The sequence below is a fragment of the Antechinus flavipes genome, chromosome 6, assembly GCF_016432865.1.
Source record: "Antechinus flavipes isolate AdamAnt ecotype Samford, QLD, Australia chromosome 6, AdamAnt_v2, whole genome shotgun sequence".
Classification (NCBI taxonomy): domain Eukaryota; kingdom Metazoa; phylum Chordata; class Mammalia; order Dasyuromorphia; family Dasyuridae; genus Antechinus; species Antechinus flavipes.
Genome location: NC_067403.1, coordinates 205,736,801 through 205,758,187, shown reverse-complemented (window position 1 = coordinate 205,758,187; position 21,387 = coordinate 205,736,801). Strand labels below are relative to the sequence as shown.

General features: G+C 32.9%; 1 protein-coding gene across 1 annotated transcript in view; it reads right to left on the bottom strand.

Annotated features, from left to right (window-relative positions):
- Positions 1-21,387, bottom strand: part of PIK3C2A (phosphatidylinositol-4-phosphate 3-kinase catalytic subunit type 2 alpha) — a 159,933-nt gene that overhangs the window by 93,359 nt on the left and 45,187 nt on the right. The window contains exon 2 of the mRNA XM_051965392.1: positions 13,085-14,248. Coding sequence (XP_051821352.1) covers positions 13,085-14,158 — 1,074 coding nt within the window. The 5' untranslated portion in view covers positions 14,159-14,248. The remainder of the gene's footprint in view (positions 1-13,084; positions 14,249-21,387) is intronic.

Sequence of the window (21,387 nt, the reverse complement as noted above, 5' to 3'; positions counted from 1 at the left end):
ATAATAAAGAGAGTGAGAATGTTATGTAATGATCCACATTTGGTTCCCACAGTCCTCGAGTAGAGACAGCTCTCTTCATCACAAGATCATTGAAATTGGCCTCAACCACTAAAAGATATTTCTTATAAAAATCTACACTGACAGGTAATACCCAAGTTCAGTTTGTTATCCCCTTCCTGAAAAAGATATTTTGATTTTATTAATTTGTTGTCTAATAGCCACTTTACCTAATGTAATCTTGTCAATATATTTATCATTGAATAATAAACTCATTTCAAACCTAGCTAGCTTGGTCCTCAAACACCAAATAACCTGTTGGTAGGCCTGTAATGAAAGCCTATCCAACGTTTGCTTATACTTCATAACTAATATTCTTCTGGCATAACTTTCAAACATAAAAATCAGGATCATTTCCATATCAAAAGGAGACTCAAAATAGGCTGTAAGTAATAAAGTATATAAAATATTCCATAAGCACAAAACAGCAATATATTTGAATCAAAAATGTCCAAACTTTTAAGTGGTAGCAATGTTACACCCAACAATTAGTATAGAGACTGTTGGATTTAGGAAGACCCAAGTTTGAATTTTGCCTCAGAAACATAATTGTTGTGTGACCCTGGGCAAGCCCAGTGTTTGTAAATCACTTAACCTGACTGATAGTAGGTACTTAATAAATGATTATTACTTTTTCATCCCTTTTTGTCTTAATTTCAAGTATTATTTTCCTCATAAGACTTTTTTTTAAAAAATAGCTTTTTATTTACAAGTTATATGCATGGGTAATTTTACAGCATTGACAATTGCCAAACCTTTGGTTCCAATTTTTCCCCTCCTTCCCCCCAACTCCCTCTCCTAGATGGCAGGATGACCAATACATGTTAAATATATTAAAGTATAAATTAAATACAAAATAAGTATACATGACCAAATCGTTATTTTGCTGTACAAAAAGAATCGCACTTTGAAATATTGTACAATTAGCCTTGGAGCATCTTTTCATATGGCTAGAATTAGTTTCAATTTCTTCATCTGAGAATTGTCTGTTCATATTCTTTGACCATTTATCAATTGGATAATGACTTGATTTCTTATAAATTGGAGTCAATTCTCTATATATTTTGGAAATGAGGCCTTTATCAGAACCTTTGACTATAAAAATGTTTTCCCAGTTTATTACTTCCCTTCTAATCTTGTCTGCATTTGTTTTGTTTGTACAAAAACTTCTCAATATGATATAATCAACATTTTCTATTTTGTGATCAGTAATGGTCTCTAGTTTTTCTTTGGTCATAAATTCCTTCCTCTTCCACAGGTCTGAGAGGTAAACTACCCTGTGTTCCTCTAATTTATTTATAATCTTATTCTTTATGCCCAAATCATGGACCCATTTTGAACTTATCTTGGTGTACAGTGTTAAGTGTAAGTCAATGCCTAGTTTCTGCCATACTAATTTCCAATTTTCCTAGCAAATTTTGTCAAACAGTGGGTTCTTATCCCCAAAACCAGGGTCTTTGGGTTTGTCAAACACTGGCTTATTAAAGTTATTGACTATTTTGTCCTTTGAATCTAACCTATTCCACTGATCAACTATTTCTTAGCCAATACCAAATGGTTTTGGTAACCGCTGCTTTATAATATAATTTTAGATTAGGTACAGCTAGGCCACCTTCATTTGATTTTTTTTTTTCATTAATTCCCTTGAAATTCTTGACCTTTTGTTTTTCCATATGAACTTTGTTATTTTTTTCTAGGTCATTAAAATATTTTTTGGGAGTCTGATTGGTATAGCGCTACACAAATAGATTAGTTTGGGTAGTATTATCATCTTTATTATATTTGCTTACCTTCATAGGACTGTTTGAAGATGAAATAACAATTGTAAAACGCTTGTCAAACTTTAAAGGACTCCATAAATGCAAGCAAGCAGTTATTATTATTTTATGAAACAACCTATTTTTAGTCCTCGATAGGAGACATATATATACACAGGGGGTAAACTGAGGCAGGGGCGGAGTCAGGGTACTGAGAGTGGGACTCTTGACAGGGTGGGGTGAGATGAGATGACATGATGAGGGGGAGGCACCCTGGACATGGGGAGAAGCATCTTGATAAGACAGTATCTGACATTCCAATAGCTTGGGATGGGAAGAGACATTCTGATATTCTAAAACAGAAGATCTTTTATCCTTATCAAGTACTCTGATAAAGAGGGAGGGGAGGTTTTGCAGAACTGACAAGCAGGAAAACTGAGGGAGGACTGAGTCAGGATAATTAGGGAAACTGAGTCAGGAGAATAAAAGAGAACTGTGGCATAACAGTAAATAGTCAAACTTTGAATTTATTTCAAATTAATAATAATTTGAATAATAATAACAATAAATAATATCCTCTGCCAACTTGGACAGTTTTACAATTTTTAGAAATATTCAACTTTCACAAAAAATTTCCTTAAGAAAATAATATGGGCCATCATGATCATCTTAATGATTCTTATTTTAGCTCAATTACAATACAGATATAAATAATTTGCCAGAATGATTTCCTTTCATTAATACTTTGGCCATTCTTGGTTTATCAGTTACTAGTTTGGACCAGAAGGAATTTCTAACTAAAGAATTTAGTTTTAAAAAAAAAAAAAAGGATTCTACAAGGAAACAGGAAGTGAGCCTGCTGAGCAAAAAGAAAAACACTCCTTTTGGTTGAGCTTTCAACACAAAGCATAAAAATCCCTGCCAGGAAACGAACACTTAAAAGTTGTTGTTTTTTTTTCTTCCATTAATACAACCAAGAAGCTGAAAAGGCTACGTAGCAAAATTTATTTTGTAATATAACTCATATAAATCAATGGTTCTCTAAAACCTTTCTTTACATTTTTTATTAGGTTCTTTGATGTTTATAACCTTTTATCCTTTAATTTAGGTAAAATTATCGTTTTCTTATCATATTGGATTTGCCTACCCATGAACAATTAGTATTTCTCGAATTATCTAAATCTGATTTCATTTGTATGAAAATTTTTAAAATAATTTTGCTTATTTAGTTTCTGGGTTTGTTTTGATAGTTTTATTGTCAAGAAATTTATACTGTCTAGAGATATTTTAAATGGAGTATTATTTACTATCTCTTCTTGGAAGTTTTTGTTTATGCTAGCTAGGAATGCTAATGATTTATGTGGATTTACTTTATATCCTGCTACTTAGTTGAAACTAGTTAATTTTAGCAAATTTTTTAGTTGAGTGTTTGAGATTTTCCAAGTTTATCACCTTATTGTCTGCAAAAATAGATTGTTTTATTTTCTCATTTTCTATTTTGACTCATTTTTTTCTTCTCTTCTTGCTATTGTTGGGATTTCTAATACAATATTGAATGAAAGCAGTGGTAGTGAGCATCCTTAACTCATAACTCATCTTACTGGGAAGATTCTAGCTTATTATGCCCATTACAAATCATTCTTTTAGGTAAATGTTTTATTTTTTTCAGTTTAAGGGAAAGCCCAATACCCATAGCTTCAAGTATTTTCAACTGAAATGCTATATTTTATTAAACTTCATCTATTAATATATATAAATCAAACTTCATCAATATAATCATGATTTTTGTTACTTTATTATTGATAATTATATAATGAATTATGTTAATAGTATTCCTTTTATTAAACCATCCTTACATTCGTGATATAAATATTTTAGTTAAACTTTTAGTTAGTCTTTTTATTTATTTATTTATTTGTTTTGATTATGGCTTTTTATTGACACTATCCATGCCTGGGTAATTTTTTACATTATCCCTTGCACTCACTTCTGTTCCGATTTTTCCCCTCCCTCCCTCCATCCCCTCCCCCAGATGGCAAACAGTCCTATACATGTTAAATAGGTTACAGTATATCCTAGATACAGTATGTGTGCAGAACCAAACAGTTCTCTTGTTGCAGGGGGAGAATTGGATTCAGAAGGTAGAAATAACCAGGAAAAAAATGCAAACAGTTTACATTCATTTCCCAGTGTTCTTTCTTTGGGTGTAGCTGTTTCTGTCTATCATTGATCAACTGGAACTGAGATCTTCTCTTTGTCGAAGAAATCCACTTCCATCAGAATACATCCTCAAACAGTATCGTTGTTGAAGTGTATATAATGATCTCCTGATTCTGCTCATTTCACTTAGCATCAGTTCATGTAAGTCTCTCCAAGCCTCTCTGTATTCATCCTGTTGGTCATTTCTTACAGAACAATATTCCATAACATTCATATACCACAATTTACCCAGCCATTCTCCAATTGATGGGCATCCATTCAATGTCCAATTTCTAGCCACTACAAAAAGGGCTGCCACAAACATTTTGGCACATACAGGTCCCTTTCCCTTTTTAGTACCTCTTTGGGATATAAACTTAGTAGGTAACACTGCTGGATCAAAGGGTATGCACAGTTTGATAACTTTTTGGACATAACTCCAGATTGCTCTCCAGAATGGTTGGATTCGTTCACAACTCCACCAACAATGCATCAGTGTCCTAGTTTTCTCGCATCCCCTCCAACATTCATCATTATTTTTTCCTGTCACCTTAGCCAATCTGACAGGTGTGTAGTGGTATCTTAGAATTGTCTTAATTTATATTTCTCTGATCAATAGTGATTTGGAGCATATTTTCATATGGCTAAAAATAGTTTTAATTTCTTCTTCTGAGAATTGTCTATTCATATCCTTTGACCATTTTATCAACTGGAGAATGGCTTGATTTCTTATAAATTATAAACAGAACCTTTAACTGTGAAAATGTTTTTCTAGTTTGTTGATTCTCTTCGAATTTTATTTGCACTCGTTTTGTTTGTACAAAGGCTTTTTAATTTGATGTAATCAAAATTTTCTATTTTGTGATCAATAATGATCTCTAGTTCACCTTTGGTCATAAATTGCTTCCTCTTCCACAAGTCTGAGAAATAAACTATCCTATGTTCCTCTAATTTATTTATAATCTCATTCTTTATGCCTAAATCATGGATCCATTTTGATCTTATCTGGTATATGGTGTTAAGTGTGGGTCCATGCCTAATTTCTGCCATACTAATTTCCAGTTTCCCTAGCAGTTTTTGTCAAATACTGAATTCTTATCCCAAAAGTTAGGATCTTTGGGTTTATCAAACACTAGATTGTTATAGTTTACTATTTTGTCTTGTGAACCTAACCTATTCCCCACTGATCAACTAACTAATCTATTTCTTAGCTAATGCCAAATGGTTTTGGTGACTGCTGCTTTATAATATAGTTTTAGATCAGGTACAGCTAGGCCACCTTCATTTGATTTTTTTTTTCATTAATTCCCTTGAGATCCTCAACCTTTTGTTCTTCCATATGAATTTTGTTGTTATTTTTTATAGGTCATTAAAATATTTTCTTGGGAGTCTGATTGGTATAGGTCTAAATAAATAGATTAGTTTAAGGAGTATTGTCATCTTTATTATATTCGCTTGGCCTATCCAAGAGCACTTTATATTTCTCCAATTATTTAAATCTGACTTTTATTTGTGTGGAAAGTGTAATTTTGCTCATATACTTCCTGACTTTCCTTTGGTAGATAAATTTCCAAATATTTTATGCTATCAACAGTTATTTTGAATGGAATTTCTCTTTGTATCTCTTGCTGTTGGATTTTGTTGGTGGTGTGTATAAAAATGCTGAGGATTTATGGGGATTTATTTTGTATCCTGCAACTTTGCTAAAATTATGAATTATTTTTAATAGCTTTAGCCAGTCTTTTATTTAGGATTTTTGCATACATATGTATTCATAAAACTTGTCCAAATTTTTCAGTAGGTACAATCCAACTCAAGTAATAAGCTAGGTCTACCAATAGAGAAACCCTATCACAGGATGGGCCGACAGTGAGAACTGACCATGGGGCGTTCTGGAAGAGAGACCCTGTTTTCATAGCAATCCAGCAGCAGGGTCTCATCCCTGAGGGAAGTCAGTACTAACCTACACACATAGCTGAAGCCAATAGGCAGGTCTCACCCCCCTCATTACAAGCCAGAAAGGAAGCCTACTCAACCCCTCACCCCAGTACCTGAGAAAGCAAGCAACTAAGCCCTCAAGCCCAGTGAAAACCAGCAGTAAGACCCTGAGTCCAGAACAAAAAGGTTGGGACAGTGTAGCACTACAGCCTAGCTCTCACATAAAACACCAAGTCACAAAAAGGGTGCCCTCCCAAAAAAAGAAAAAGAAAAGAAAAAGACAAATGAGCTAAACTATAGATTACTATGGTGACAAGGAAGATCAAGGCATAAACTTAGAAGAAGACAATAGCATCAAAATGGCCACATGTGAGGCCTCAAAGAAAAATGTAATTTGGTCTCAGGCCCAAAAAGAATTCCTACAAGAGCTTAAAAAGGATTTTGATAAGCAAATTAGACAAAATGAAGAAAAATTGGGGAAAGAAATGAGAGCAATGCAAGATAATCATGAAAAAAAGAGTAACCAGCACGGGAAAAGATATACAAAAATTTACCAAAAAATTTACTCCCTAAAAAATAGAATTGGCCACATGAAAAAGGAAACACAAAAGCTCAATGAAGAAAACAATCCCTTTTTCCCCCCTTCAATAGTGTGACAGATGGGCCCCAGCATAGGACAACAAAATTCTTTTCTTTTCTAGAGAGCTAGAATTCTGAGAATTATTATAATAATCAACAAAGTAGCTTAACAGGTGAATCCAATTAATCAGAAATGGGTCCCTGCATGCTTTTCAACAGTCTTAACACAGACTCCAATCCAGCTCAAACTAGTTATCATGATCAATGACTTGGCAAATGCAAATGGGGAATGAGCATGTTCAATACACCAATTGCATATTAATCAATATATCCCATAGAAGGAGTTTTCTGCCATCTCTGAACATGCAACACATGATAAGATGGGAAAATTATATTTAGGAGGGCATGAGAAAGGTGGACAGGGAAATATTGCAAGCAGCACAATACTGACCAATCAGGAACTACTGGGAAGAGTATGGATGGCACATGGAAGGGGTTTGATTACTATAAATATTGTCTCACTTCTGTACCAGTCGCTTCTTCATCATACAGATGTGCCTGCTTCCTATAAAAACTTAATAAATGCTTCTTCACTCACTCCAAAGACTTTTTGTTGTTTTGGGAGGTCCCAGATCCTTGATCATATTCATAACAATAGTATTTTTTCCAAATACATGTAAAAACCATTTTCAGAATTTATTTTTGCATTCCAACTTTTTTCTTTTTCTCTTCCTTAAAACTACACACAGTTTTAAACATTCATTTATGTAAGATTTTGCGTTTCAAATTTTTTTCCCCTCATTCCCTTACTTCCCACCTCCCCAAGAAAATAAATAATCCAATACAGGTTATACCTGTATAATTCATTTAAACATATTTCCATATGTGTCATGTTATGCAAGAAAAATAAAGATAAAAAGGGGAAAAAAACACAAGAAAAATAGCAAGCAATAAAAAAGCTGAAAATAGTATGCTTTGACCTAATATTTAATCTCCATAGTTCTTTCAGAATTCATTTCTGTAAAATTTTGTGTTCCCAATTTTTTTTCCTCCTCTCCTACCTTCCCCCTATCTAAAACAGCAAGCAATTCAATATAGGTTAAATAAGTATAATCTGAAGAAAATAATAATTCCTCAAAAATTAGAATTGAGCAAGTGGAAAATAATGACTATGAGACATAGATGCTAAAATCAAAAAAAGTTTAAAAAAAAAGTGAAATTTTTAATTGGAAAAACAACCAACCTAGAAATAGATCCAGGAGAGATCATATAAAAATTATTGGACTACCTAAAAGGACAAAAAAAAATAAAAATCAAACAAACAAAAAAACTCTAGATAAATTATCTTTCAAGAAATTATCAAAGGAAACTGTCCTAATATATATTAGAACCAGAGAGCAAAACAGAAATGGAAAAAATCCACCAATCATCTGAAAAAAGATCCTAAAATGAAAATTCCCAGCATCATAGCCAAATTCCAGAGGATCAAGGAAAAATTGCTGCAAACAGCCAAAAGAAACAATTAAAATATCATGGAACAATAGTCACAGATTTGGGAATTTTTACATTAAAGAACTAGAGGACTTGGACTATGATATTATGAGAGGCAAAGAATAGGATTACAACCAAAACTCACCTACCCAGCAAAACTGAATATAAATTTCTCATAGGAAAAAAAAAGGATATTTAACAAAATAGAGGACTTTTAAGCATTCCTAATTTAAAAATCAGATTTGGAAATAAAAATTGACCTCCAAATGTAAGACTCAAGGGAAACATAAAAAAGGGCAATAAGTAAATAAAATGAGAAAACATAAGAAATTCAATAAGGTTAAACTGTTTATATTTCTTTATGGAAAAATAATATTTGTAACTCTTAAGAATATTATTCCTATAAGAACAATTAGGAGTATATAGACAGAAGGTATGAATACAAGGTGACTTTGATAGAATGATACCCCTCCAAAAAATAAAGGAGTAAGGAAGAAAATTGCACTGAAAGAAGAAGGGAGATTGAATAGAGATAACTTATTTCATATAAAAAAGACATGAAAGAGTTATTATAACAAAGAGGAAGATGGAGAAAAGAGGTGGAAGGCAAAATTTAACCTTACTCTCATTAAAACTGACATCAAAAGGGAATAATATACGCATTCAATTGGATACAGAAATCTATCTTCCCCTATAAGAGATAATAAAAGGCGAAGGTTGACTGGTGAAGATGGTGATTAGAAGTAAAAAACTTGTGAGATGGGAAAAGGTGGTTACATAATAAGAGATATGGTGGGAAAAGGCAATTTTGTAATAAGAGATATGGAGTTAGGTAATAAAAGAAAAATAGCATGGAGGGAAATACTCAGTTATCATAACTCTAAATGCAAATGGGATGGACTCACTGTAAAAAAAAAAAAGAGAAAAGCAGAATGAATTAAAAACCAGAATTCTACAATATGTTGTTTACAAGAAACATTTGCAAGCAGAGATATATATACAGGATAAAGATGATAAAGATAAGGGGCTGGAGCACAGCTTATTATGCTTCGGCTTCAGAAAAGAAAGCAAGAGTAGCAATCATGATCTCAGACAAAAGCAAAAATAGATCTAATTAAAAGAGATAAGGAAGGAAACTACTTGATGAAAGGTACCATAGACAATGAAACTGTGTAAGTACTGAACATACATGCATCTAAATTTTTGAAGAAGTTGAATGAATTAGAGGAGGAAATAGATCATAAAACTATATTAATGAGGGACCTTAACATTTCCCTCTCAAAAACTAAATAAATCAAACCAAAAAATAAACAAGAAATAAATTAAGGAGGTGAATAAAATTCGGGAAAAATTAAATATGATAGATCTCTGCAAAAAAGTGAATGTGAATAATAAAAAGGAGTGTATCTTATCCCCTGCAGTATATAGCAACTACGTAAAAATTGACCACATATTAAGCCATATAAACTTCACAAACAAATGTAGAAAAGCAGAAATAGTAAATGCTTTCTTTTAAGATCGTAAACATTTAATAATGGACAACAGAGATTAAAAATCAACTGGAAATAAATTAATCCCACAAAATGAATGGGTCAAGGAATCATAAAATTCTAATCATAGAAACAAGCAAAAATTTCATTTTTTAAAACAATGAGACAACTTACCAACATAGATGAGATACAGATATAGTGGTAATTAAGAAATAATTTATATCTTTAATTGCTGACATTAAAAAATAAAGAAAAAGCAGATCAATAAATTGAGTATGCAAGTAGAAAATTTGAAAAAGAACAAATTAAAAATCCCTAATTTAATATTAAATTGAAAATCTTGAAAATCAAAGGAGAGATTAATAAAAATGAAAGAAACCAAAGAACCAATAAATAAAATTAGAAGATGGTTTTTATTAAAAAATAATAAAATAGATAAACTATTGGTTGTTTTGAGTTTAAAAAAGCAAAGAAATCTAAATTACTAATATCAAAAATGAAGAGAAAATTAAGACAATTGTTGGGAGCTATTTTTCCTAATTATATGCCAATATATTTGACAATCTAAAGAAATGGTTGAATATCTATAAAAACATAAATCATCCAGATTAACAGAAGAAATAAAATGCCTAAATAACCTGATCTTAGAAAAAGAAACTGAGTAAGTCATCAATGAACTTCTTAAGGAAAAAATCCCCAGGAACCCAAGTATTCATAAGCAAATTCTACCAAACATTCAAAGAACAATTAATCCCAATACTATATAAACTATTTGAAATAATAGGTGAAGAAATAGTCTACCAATTTTTTTTTTTATGACACAAATACGGTACTGACTGGTTGTTATAGGTATTTAGCCTGCAAATCTGAGTAAGGAGGCAGCAAGAGAAAAGAGTTCTCCCAAAAAGCTCCAGGGTAGGCTTGGAAACCATGGTGAGAGGTAGTGTGATCAGAGCAAGTACTGTAGTCTACAGACCAGAATAGACTCTAAGGACCTAACCAGAACTCTTAGAAATAACTGATTTCATGAGACATCAAGAAATATTAGAAGAGAAAGCCAAATGATTGAAAAAGTAAAAGAAAATTTTAGATAGCTAATATAAAATCAAGTGACTGGAGAAACAGGTCAAGAAAAGATAAGAGTTAATATATATTTCCTGAAAATCATACTATGGGGAAAAAAAAGCAGCCTATGGAATAGATTTAAAGAAATCATAAATGAAAACTACTCATATCTATCAGAACCAGAGGGTAAAAAAAGAATCCACTGATTACCTCCAGAAAGAAACACCAGAAGAGAATCCAGAAAAATCAAAGGCAAAATATAGAGTATCAAAGAGAGCCATCAAGGAAATAGATCTACCAAGCAGCCAGAAAAAATCAATTCAGAGTAAACACAAAATCACATAAAATCTGACAGCTTTAAAAATAAATGAAAGGTGGTCTTGGAACACAATCAAAAAAACAAAGGAGATAAGCTTATAATTGAGAATAACAACTTACCCTGAAAAGCTAAATATAATCCTACAAATTTTTTTTAAAAGACCTTCTAATAGAAGATTTTCAAGTCTTTCTGATAAAAAAAAATACCCAGACCTAAGTACAAACTCTTATAAATACAAGAGTCCAAAGAAATCTAGAAAAGCAAATGTATTTGAGCAATTAAAAGTTGCTTGTTAGTAAAGCTATATAACATTCTAATGAGCATAATAAGAGTTTCCTTAAAACCTTATTATCTTCAAAGGATACTGAAGAAGTTAAATTAGGAAACCAGAAAACCTAGAGGTTGATTTGTTTTGTTCTGAGGGTTTGAAGACAGGAAAGGAGGAAGAAATTTACCACGTTGCAAGAAATACTGGGGGAATAGCACATATCAAATGGGCTTTGTACTTACTACATATTTATTAACTTATTGAAAGAGAAAAGGGAAAATCAAAAATACTCAGACACAATTTTGTGTAGAATGAAATCAAACTTAATATGAATGAAATCAAACAAATAAGAAAACTGATTCAAAGATGGTCAATAACTTGTCCATGGTCCTACAGGAAGCCAGGACAAAAACTCATGTTCTCTAAATCCATATCTAGTACTCTCATATTATTTTCTAATGCATTATTTACCTGGTTTTATTCTGGACTTTTTTATTTTTTCCTTTCTTTTTCCATAAACCCCATTGAAATTTGCCTTATACATGGCAAATATCTACTTTCATTTTTTTCTGGGCAATTTAGCAATGGTTACATACCATTTCTTTGCCATTCAATAAACCTGCAAAAGAGGTAAGGCAGTTCAACTCTGCTAGCTAATATATCAAATCCAAAGAGGCAGAAGAATGTAATAAATGTTTTAACAAGATACTAAATTAAATTACTAGATGTTACTATAAAAGTATGCTACTAAAATCAGGCAAAGTTAATAATGATACCTGCTAATCTAGTTAAGAATTATTATTTTTAATCTAATATTATATTAGGAAAACAAGTATTTTTGTAAATGTTCATTTTGTTTAACAGTCACTTTTTAATTAGTTACAAAAATCTAACAAATGAATTAAAATACTTAAAATTATGTCAATGCAAATTTAATGCAACATAATAAGCTACTGTACTACAAGTTAAAAACTAAGAACCTTCACACTAACTAGGATAACAAAAGACTATAGAATATACCAGCTATATAACTAGAGAGATCCCTATCTAACACATAGCTTATATTTTTAAATCTACAACATGACGTATACTTATACATGTTATTAAGTGGAAATTTGTTGCTAAGCTCTGGTGAGAAAATATAATTAAACATTAGATAAAGTATTAAAACTCTTATCAGAACTTGGAACCACAGATTTCTGAGCTAGAAAGGATCTTTTCATTTTAATCATCCACTCATTTTAAAGATGAGGAAACTGAGGATCAAGAGTGATTACATCACCCAGCTATGTCTAAATGTCTAAAGCAGGAATTAATTTATATATTTCTGACTTCCAAATCCATCCCACTATCCAATATATACCCTAAGGTGCCTGTTAACAGTTAACATCTAACTACAGTCTGTTAACATCTAACTGAAACATTAACTAAATAGTTCTTATAATTCAAATAAGAGATAAATATTTGTTATATGTAGGGCAGTCTCCAAAAGATTACCAGTATCACCTTGGAATCCATTTTTTATTTTGTTTTTATTTTTTGGAATCCAGTTTTTAACAAAGAAGGGAGATCCAATTGTAATTGTGAAATAGACATCCTCATTTCATAGGTTATATTTAGTTTACAAAGAAATTTAAGAAATAACACTAACATATATTAATTGCAGAAAACAATATTATTAACACTCGAGTAAACCAGTTTAAATTTTCTTTGTAAAGTGTTAAAAATCCTGCAAGTCAAAGAAGACTTTCTTGACTGGATTTTTTCATCATTAATAGCAAAAACACAAAGTATTAACACATAAATTCTCAATCATTTGATAAAGGTACATAATTCTATTACTTTTTAGGCAAGATATTCATTAAAAAATGAATTCTTCTTAATAATACTCTATTTTGAAGCTTGTTTGAAAGGACCATACCTGAGAAATTTGACCTTGGACTTTTGTAAGTTGAGTTGATCTGATATTTAAAGAATGACTTCTTGTTACTGTTGATCCCAAAAGGGACTTTCCATTCACTTTTTTTTCAAGACAACCTGCTGGTGGTCTCTTTTCAAGAAGCACAGCATCCCAAGGATCCTCTGCTGTTAAAACTGGAGCATTTTTCTCTTCTAGATGGTCTAACACCTCCACATTATCCACTTTAGGTTTACTTAAAGGATCTAAGTCTAGCCAGTCAAATTTACTGATATCATCAGGCTTTGTTGATGTTTGCAGATTACTGACAGCAGTTTTTGTATTACTTATCTCCAAGTCAGTCCTTGCTTTACCATTTTTTAAAAATTCTGAAGTGCTAGCTATTTTATCAAACAGTTTTGCCATTTCAGGACTGACTGCTGGTCGATAGATGGGTAAACTTCCTGGTGGAAGAAAAGATGTAGTAGGTGTCAAAGGGTATGAAATGTACTGGGATTGTCTTGGAAGACTTAAATAAATAGGTTCTGTAGATGGAAACGTAGACATGCTTGGATTGAAGCCATTTTGGAATGCACCAGATTGTTTACAGTAAGCTGACGGATAAATAGAAGGTAAAGTGCAAGTGGAAGGCCCAGGTAATCCAGGTAGCCATTGTCCTCTTGGAATAGTAGGCCGTAGATAAAACTGTGCTGAAAAAGAAGGGCTCAACACAGGAGTAACTGGCATTGGTGGAGCTTTACTAGACTCAAAACTGTCATCCAGCAGTAGTTTCTCAAGTTCAGCATGAGTTAGTTTTTCAATATCAATGTCTACAGCACTTTTGGGTGAGTCTGATTCAGGAAACACCATGAGATCAAGGTCCTGTTTGCTATGAATTTCTTGTGATTTTTGAGCAGTGTTACTTAACGATTCAAAACCTTTCTGATTTTCAACTACTTGTTTGTCCTTTTGAAGTTTTGCTAAAGCCTCAGCTTCCATCTGTAATGCTTCTTCTCTGTCCACATCTTTAGTTTTTGCTGGTCCCAAAGGTGAGGATGAACACTGCTTAAACCCATTGTTACTGGATATCTGAGCCATTCTGTAAAAAGGATGTCCATTTAAAAGATCAAACCTATCTTCTTCAAAACAAGTCCGTCTTATAGGTCCCAAAGAATAAATTAGATGCACCTGTATAGAAGGAGAAGAAAAAAAAAACTTCAAGTAAGTTTTCAAAACTCATTTAATAATTTTGCATTATCTTTACATATAAAAAGGGAATATTTCACTTATTATAAATCATGTAACCTATAGTCGGGCAATCTTCTTGACATTCATATGTATAAAAATAAAATTTTAAAAAATTAAATATTTGTATTCCCAGTACTCAGTACTCTATACTGGAGCCATATATATCAAATATCTAAACAATGTTTTTCACCCTTTCCTTTTTTCCTTTCTTCATCTGGGCTGAGACACAATTAATTAAAAGTATTCATTAGGACTGGTAAGCCTAGCAGCAGTAGCAAGATGAATAGAGCACATTAAGACTAAAGACAGGGAAATCTGTTAGGGTACAGACAACAATCCAGGTGAAGAAAAAAGCTTGAATTAAAGGTGGTATTAAGGAATAAAGGTTGCAAGAGATACCATGCAGACAGAACTGAAACAATGTGACAACAAAAAATGCAAAATCTTCACAAAGAGGCTAATTAGGAGATGAAGAGAAAGAGATCTTACTATCAATCTCACTTAACTATATGTGTCTAGAGGTATGTGGTGAAAATCTGAAAAAGGCAAGGAGAGGTCCTAGTAGTCCACAGCCAACAACTGTTGCATGTTATACTCATTTGAGGGGAATAGGAAAAAGGCCAGAAAAACAGAGTAGAGTGATTGTGGTAACTTACCAAAGTAAGAAGAAGCCAAGCCTAGCTCCCAGTTATCAAAGAAACAGGGATAATGTGCAGGGTCAATTGCAACAGGTGGATGAAAATTTCTAATACCAGAAAATAGCAGAGAAACTTCCAGAAGGAAAGAAATGAATACAGGTAATTCTCATTTTTAGATTGTATGTAAAGAATTCTGAAAAAATAAGGTTTTTTTTCCTCCTAAATCTATTTTTATTGTACAGTATTGTGCTTCAGGGCCTCACATCTTCCCCACTTCCAACTCCTCAAAAACCTCCAAGTTTTAGAGAAAACAGAAAAGAGTGCCCCAAAAAAAAAAAAAAAAAAAGCCCTCCTTGGCTTGACACCACCATCCCTGAGAGAGAAGACCTTCACCCAGGCTGCCCACCAGCCGGTGCACTGGTCCCTGTGAATGACTTCACCCTTGGGTACTGAACACTAGTCCCTTTTTCTTCTCTGTCCAAGTCTGAACCACTTTCCTACTTCCTCTGTATTCTGGCCAAACGCAACATGGCTGGCTCTAGTCCATGTTTTTTCCCTGCTGCTTGGTTTCTCTTCTTGGTTTGTCCTACCCCCTGGTCTATCCTGGAGCCATATGCAGGGCCCCCTTCCTCCACAGGATGCAGCTCCCTTCCCTTTCCCATGGGCAAATTCACATGAAGTTTACTGAGTCTGCAGAACGCTCTATCAAAAATGTCTAAATAAGGATCCCTCATGTTTCTTCATAGGCTTCTCCCTGGCTATTTTTTCCTATCTTTTGGGGGACTCTCATGACACTCCAACAGCATGATTGTCTGGGAACTGGATACACACACACACACACACTTCTTTGAATATATTTGCATTTACTTCGTTATGTAGATATTGTTGATTCCAAAGGAAAATGTAATGCCCAGGAGAGCAAGATCTATTTTTACTTTCTGTCTTTTTACACCCAGCAACTACTGGTATAGTATTTAGTAAGTTAAGTTCTTAGCAAATTTCCATTGATTAACTGATTGTTTCAACGCAAGATTTGGTAGAAGAGTCTGAGGAGTACTTTTTAATCTGCTTCAACAGCACAGCATAGAACATTTAACTTACAGAACTGACAAAATAAACTGATCTGAAAATGCCCATAACTTCGGTGGAAGTTTCTGATGAGATAGTGGCCCTAAAGGCAAAATATTACATACTTATAATATTGGAGGAATTTCAAATATCTTGATAAAAAAGGTAAGTGAAGAACAAAATTCAAGGATTCCTCCTTCACATTCATAATTGAAGAAATCCCATCAAAGGCTCTTAATTTAGGGTCCATGAATTTGGTTTTGTTTTTATATTTTGATAACTATTTCAATATAATTAGTTACATTTGTAATCCTATTTAATTTTATGCATTTGAAAGCATTATTCTGAGAAGACTTCACCAGACTGCCAAAAGGAACTAGAACATAAGAAAGTTGGTCTACACAGTGGAGTATGGTGATAAAATTACAAATTCAGAAAAAAGGTACAGGGGGAATGGCATCATTGTCATATGATTGCTAAGGGTAATTATCCACATTCATTCCCTAGCAAACTTTTTATTAAAACTTTTTAAATTACAAAACATATGCATGGATAATTTTCAACATTCACCCTTGCAAAACCTTGTGTTCCAAATTTTTTCCTTCTCTTGTCCCCAACACTTTCTCTAAAAGTGGGATGTCAAGTAATCCAATATATGTTAAACATGTGCAATTCTTCTATACTTATTTCCACAAATATCAGGCTGCACAAGAAAAATTAGATCAAAAAGGGAAAAAATGAGAAAAAACAAAATACAAGTAAACAACAACAAAAAAAGTGAAAATACTATGTCATGGTCCACACTTGGTTCCCACAATCCTCTTTCTGGGTGCAGATGATTCTTTTCATCACAAGTCCATTGGAACTGGCCTGAATCATCTCTCTGTTACAAAGAGCCACATCTATCAGAATTGAATTTTGTATGATCTTGTTGTTGCCATGTACAATGATTTCCTGATTCTACTCACTTCACTCAGCATCAGTTCATGTAACTCTCTCCAGGCCTCTGCAATCATTCTACTGATCGTTTCTCATAGAATAATAATATTCCATGACATTCATACACCATAACTTATTCAGTCATTCCCCAGCTGACAGGGATTCACTAAATTTCTAGTTGCTTGCCACTACAAAAAGGGCACAAACATTTTTTTCATATGTAGGTCTTTTTCCCTTTTTTATGATCTCTTTGGGACACAGGCCCAGTAGAGACTCTACAGGACTAAAGGGTGTGCACAGTTTGATAATCCTTTAGTCGTAGTTCCAAATTGCTCTCCAGAATGTCTAAAACATTTCATAACTCCACAAACAACATATTAGTGTCTCAGTTTTTCCATTATATTTTCCAGTCATCTTAGCCAATCTTAGTTGTATAGTGATATCTCAAGAGTTGTCTTAATTTGCATTTCTCTGATCCATAGTGATTTAGAGCACCTTTTCATATGACTAGAAATGGTTTCAATTTCTTCATTGGAAAATTGTCTGTTCATATCCTTTGACCATTTATCAATTGGAGAATGGCTTGAATTCTTTTGAATGAGATTTTCTAAAATATATGTAAAATATAGAGAGAATTGACTCAAATTTATGAAGCTTTTTATATAAAGAGAATTGACTCAAATTTATGAGGTTTTCTAAAATATATAAAGAAATTCCTCAAATTTATAAGAATTTAATGACAGGATGACAGGAAAAAATAATGACGACTCCTTTGATCCAAGCAATGTTTCTACTGGGCTTATATCCCAAAGAGATCAAAAATATTTATGGCAGCCATTTTTGTAGGGACAAGAAACTGGAAACAGAAGGGATGTCCATCAACTGGAGAATGGCTGAATAAGTTATGGTATATGAATGTTATGGAATATTATTGTTCTGTAAGAAATGATCAGCAGGATGATTTCAGAAAGGCTTAGAAAGACTTACATGAACTGATGCTGAATGAAATGAGCAGAATCAAGAGATCATTTTATACAACAACAAGATTATATGAAGATCAATTCTGATGGAAGTGAATCTTTCCAACAATAAGATGATTGAGACCAGTTCTAATGATCTTGTGATGAAGAGAGCCATTTACACCCAGAAAGAAGGCTGTGGATACTGAGTGGGGATCACAACATAGCATTCTCACTCTTTCTGTTGTTGTTTGCTTGCATTTTGTTTTCTCATTTTTTTCCTTTTTGATATGATTTTTCTTGTGCAGTAAGACAACTGCATAAATATGTATACATATATTGGATGTTAACATGTATTTTAACATATTTAACATATTGGATTATTTGCCATCTAGGGGAGGTAATGTTGTGAAGGAAGAGAAAATTTGGATCACAAGGTTTTGTAGGGATTAATGTTGAAAAATTTTCCATGCATATGTTTTGAAAATTATCCATGAATATGGTTTTTAAAAAAAGAAAGAAAGAAATGAGACCTTTATCAAAACCTTTGGGTATAAAATTTTTTTCCCAGTTTATTTCTTATCTTATCTACATTGGTTTTGTTTGTACAAAACCTTTTTAACTTAATATAATCAAAATTATCTATTTTGTATTCAACAATGTACTCCAGTTCTTTTTTGGCCACAAATTCCTTCCTTCTCCACAGATCTGAGTAGTAAACTATCCTTTGTTCTTCTTATAATATCACTCTTTATCTAAATCATGAACAAATTTCGACCTTATCTTAGTATAGAATGTTAGGTGTGGGTCAATGCCTATTTTCTGCCATAGTAATTTCCAGTTTTCTGAGCAGTTTTTGTCAAATAGTGAGTTCTTATCCCAAAAGTGGGAGTTTTGGGGTTTGTCAAACACTAGATTATTATTGTCATTCATTCTTTTGTACTGTGAACCTAACCTATTCCACTGATCAACTTCTCTATTTCTTAGCCACTAACAAATGGTTTTGATGACCGCTGCTTTATAATATAGTTTTTGGTCTGGTTCAGCTAGGCCACCTTTATTTGCATTTTTAAAAATTAATTCTCTTGAAATTCTTGACCTTTCATTCTTCCTGATGAACTTTGTTGTTATTTTTTCTTGCTCTGTAAAATAATTTATTGGGAATTTGATTAGTATGGTACTAATTTTGAACTCCATCTATTAGGGAATGCAACCAATTTCACATTGGAAATTAATGCAAAAATAGGTTGTTGTAAAGCCAACTTTAAAGTTATTTTGAAAAGTGAAGCCACATCTTTTATGAAAAATGTATTTAGGACTATCCTATCACCTCAAATGGTAGAAGAGTTTGCCAGTAAAAGTTGGCACCTTTCTTTTCAGCATTCTGGAATTCTTGTTCCAAAAAATTATCCTTGTGACTCAAAAACCTCAAAATTGGGGTTTACATTTTTGCACTCTATAAAATAAATTTTGAAAGATTTAACTCTGACCAATGCAATGACCAATCATGACTAAAGTCTAAAAGATATAAACTAAGACAAACAGGCACTTTTTTAAAGTGCTTACCATGTCAGGTATTGTGTTAAGCCCTGGGTATACAAAAGAAAGCAAAAACCAAACAACTCCTGCTTCTCAAGGAGCTCACAGTCTAATGAGGGAAAGAACATGCGAACAATTACATACAAACCACAAGTATAACAATTGGGGACTGAATCAAAGCAAAGTCATTAAAAGTAAGGAAGACTGGAAGGTGAGACTTTATCACAAACTTCAGGAAGCAAAGAGCCAGAGATGAAAAAGGACAGTGTTTCAGATATTGAAGACGATCAGTAGAAATGCTCAATTAAGAAATGGGAGTGTTATCTTTGAGGAACAGCAAAGAGGCCTCTGTCATTGGATTACAGAGTACATAAAGGTAAGTAACATATATGACGCCTGAAAAAGCAGGAAGAATCTAATTTACAAGGGGCTTTGAAAGCCAAAGAGAGAATTCTAGACATAATAAAGAACCCCTGACCACATTTATTGAATATGGAGGTAATATGGTGAGATATACATTTTCGGAAGTTCAACTGGACAGTAGAAAGGTAGATAGACTGAAATGGGGAGAAATGGAAGCAAGGAGACCAACCAGAACAATATTAGGTGATGACAGTCTGCACCAAAGTGGTAGAAATGTCAGAGGAAAGTAGAGGGACATAATCCAATAAAACCATAAGCTGAAATATATATTTTTAAAACAGGTATAAGACACTTTAAATTCTTATTTTCCTGCTATGCATTTAACACAGAATTTTTTTTATCTTTACAATAGCTTTTTATTTTTCCAAATACATGCAAAAATAGTTTTCAACATTCACCTTTGCAAAAACTTGTGTTCTAAATTTTTCTCCTTCCCTCTACCTCACCTCCCTCCTCTAGATAGCAAGCAATCTAATATAGGTTAAACACATGCAATTCTTCTAAACATATTTCCACATTCATCATTCTGCCCAAGAAAAACCAGATCGAAATGCGTTTAGTTACAAACGCAACTAAAAAAAACACAAGCAAACAACAACAAAACATGAAAATCCTATGTATACTTTTGATGAGGTTAATGGCAGTCACAGAGTTATTAAAATCCCCTTTTGGTCAGCACAGGTTTTTCATGAAAGAATTCATGAAACCCCAAATTATTAATTGGCAAAAACGAAAGTTTATTGCTGGACAGGAAGCCAGTTCTGCTAAGGGACTAACTTTTATAGTGGCAAAGTCCTATTAGGAAAATGGAGGCTGACACTGAGAAGAGATTGCCTTCTCTGTAAGCAGGGCCAGAGCAAGCAGCTTTGGCCTTCTGCAAGGTAAATGGAGACTGACACTGAGAAGAGAATGCCCTTTAGTGGCCTAGCTGTACCAGATCTAAAATTATATTATAAAGCAGCAGTTACTAAAACCATCTGGTATTGGCTAAGAAATAGACTAGTTGATCAATGGAATAGGTTAGGTTCAAAGGACAAAACAGCCAATAACTTTAATAATATAGTGTTTGACAAACCCAAAGACACCAGTTTCTGGGATAAGAATGCATTATTTGACAAAAATTGCTGGGAAAATTGGAAATCAGTATGGCAGAAACTAGGCATTGACCCACACTTAACACCGTACACCAAGATAAGGTCAAAATGGGTTCATGACCTAGGCATAAAGAATGAGATTATAAATAAATTGGAAGAGCATAGGACAGTTTACTTCGCAGACCTGTGGAAGAGGGAGGAATTTATGACCAAAGAAGAACTAGAGATCACTATTGACCACAACATAGAAAATTTTGATTACATCAAATTGAAAAGTTTTTGTACAAACAAAACAAATGCAAACAAGATTAGAAGGGAAACAATAAACTGGGAAAACATTTTTACAATCAAAGGTTCTGATAAAGGCCTCATTTCCAAAATATATAGAGAATTGACTCTAATCTATAAGAAATCAAACC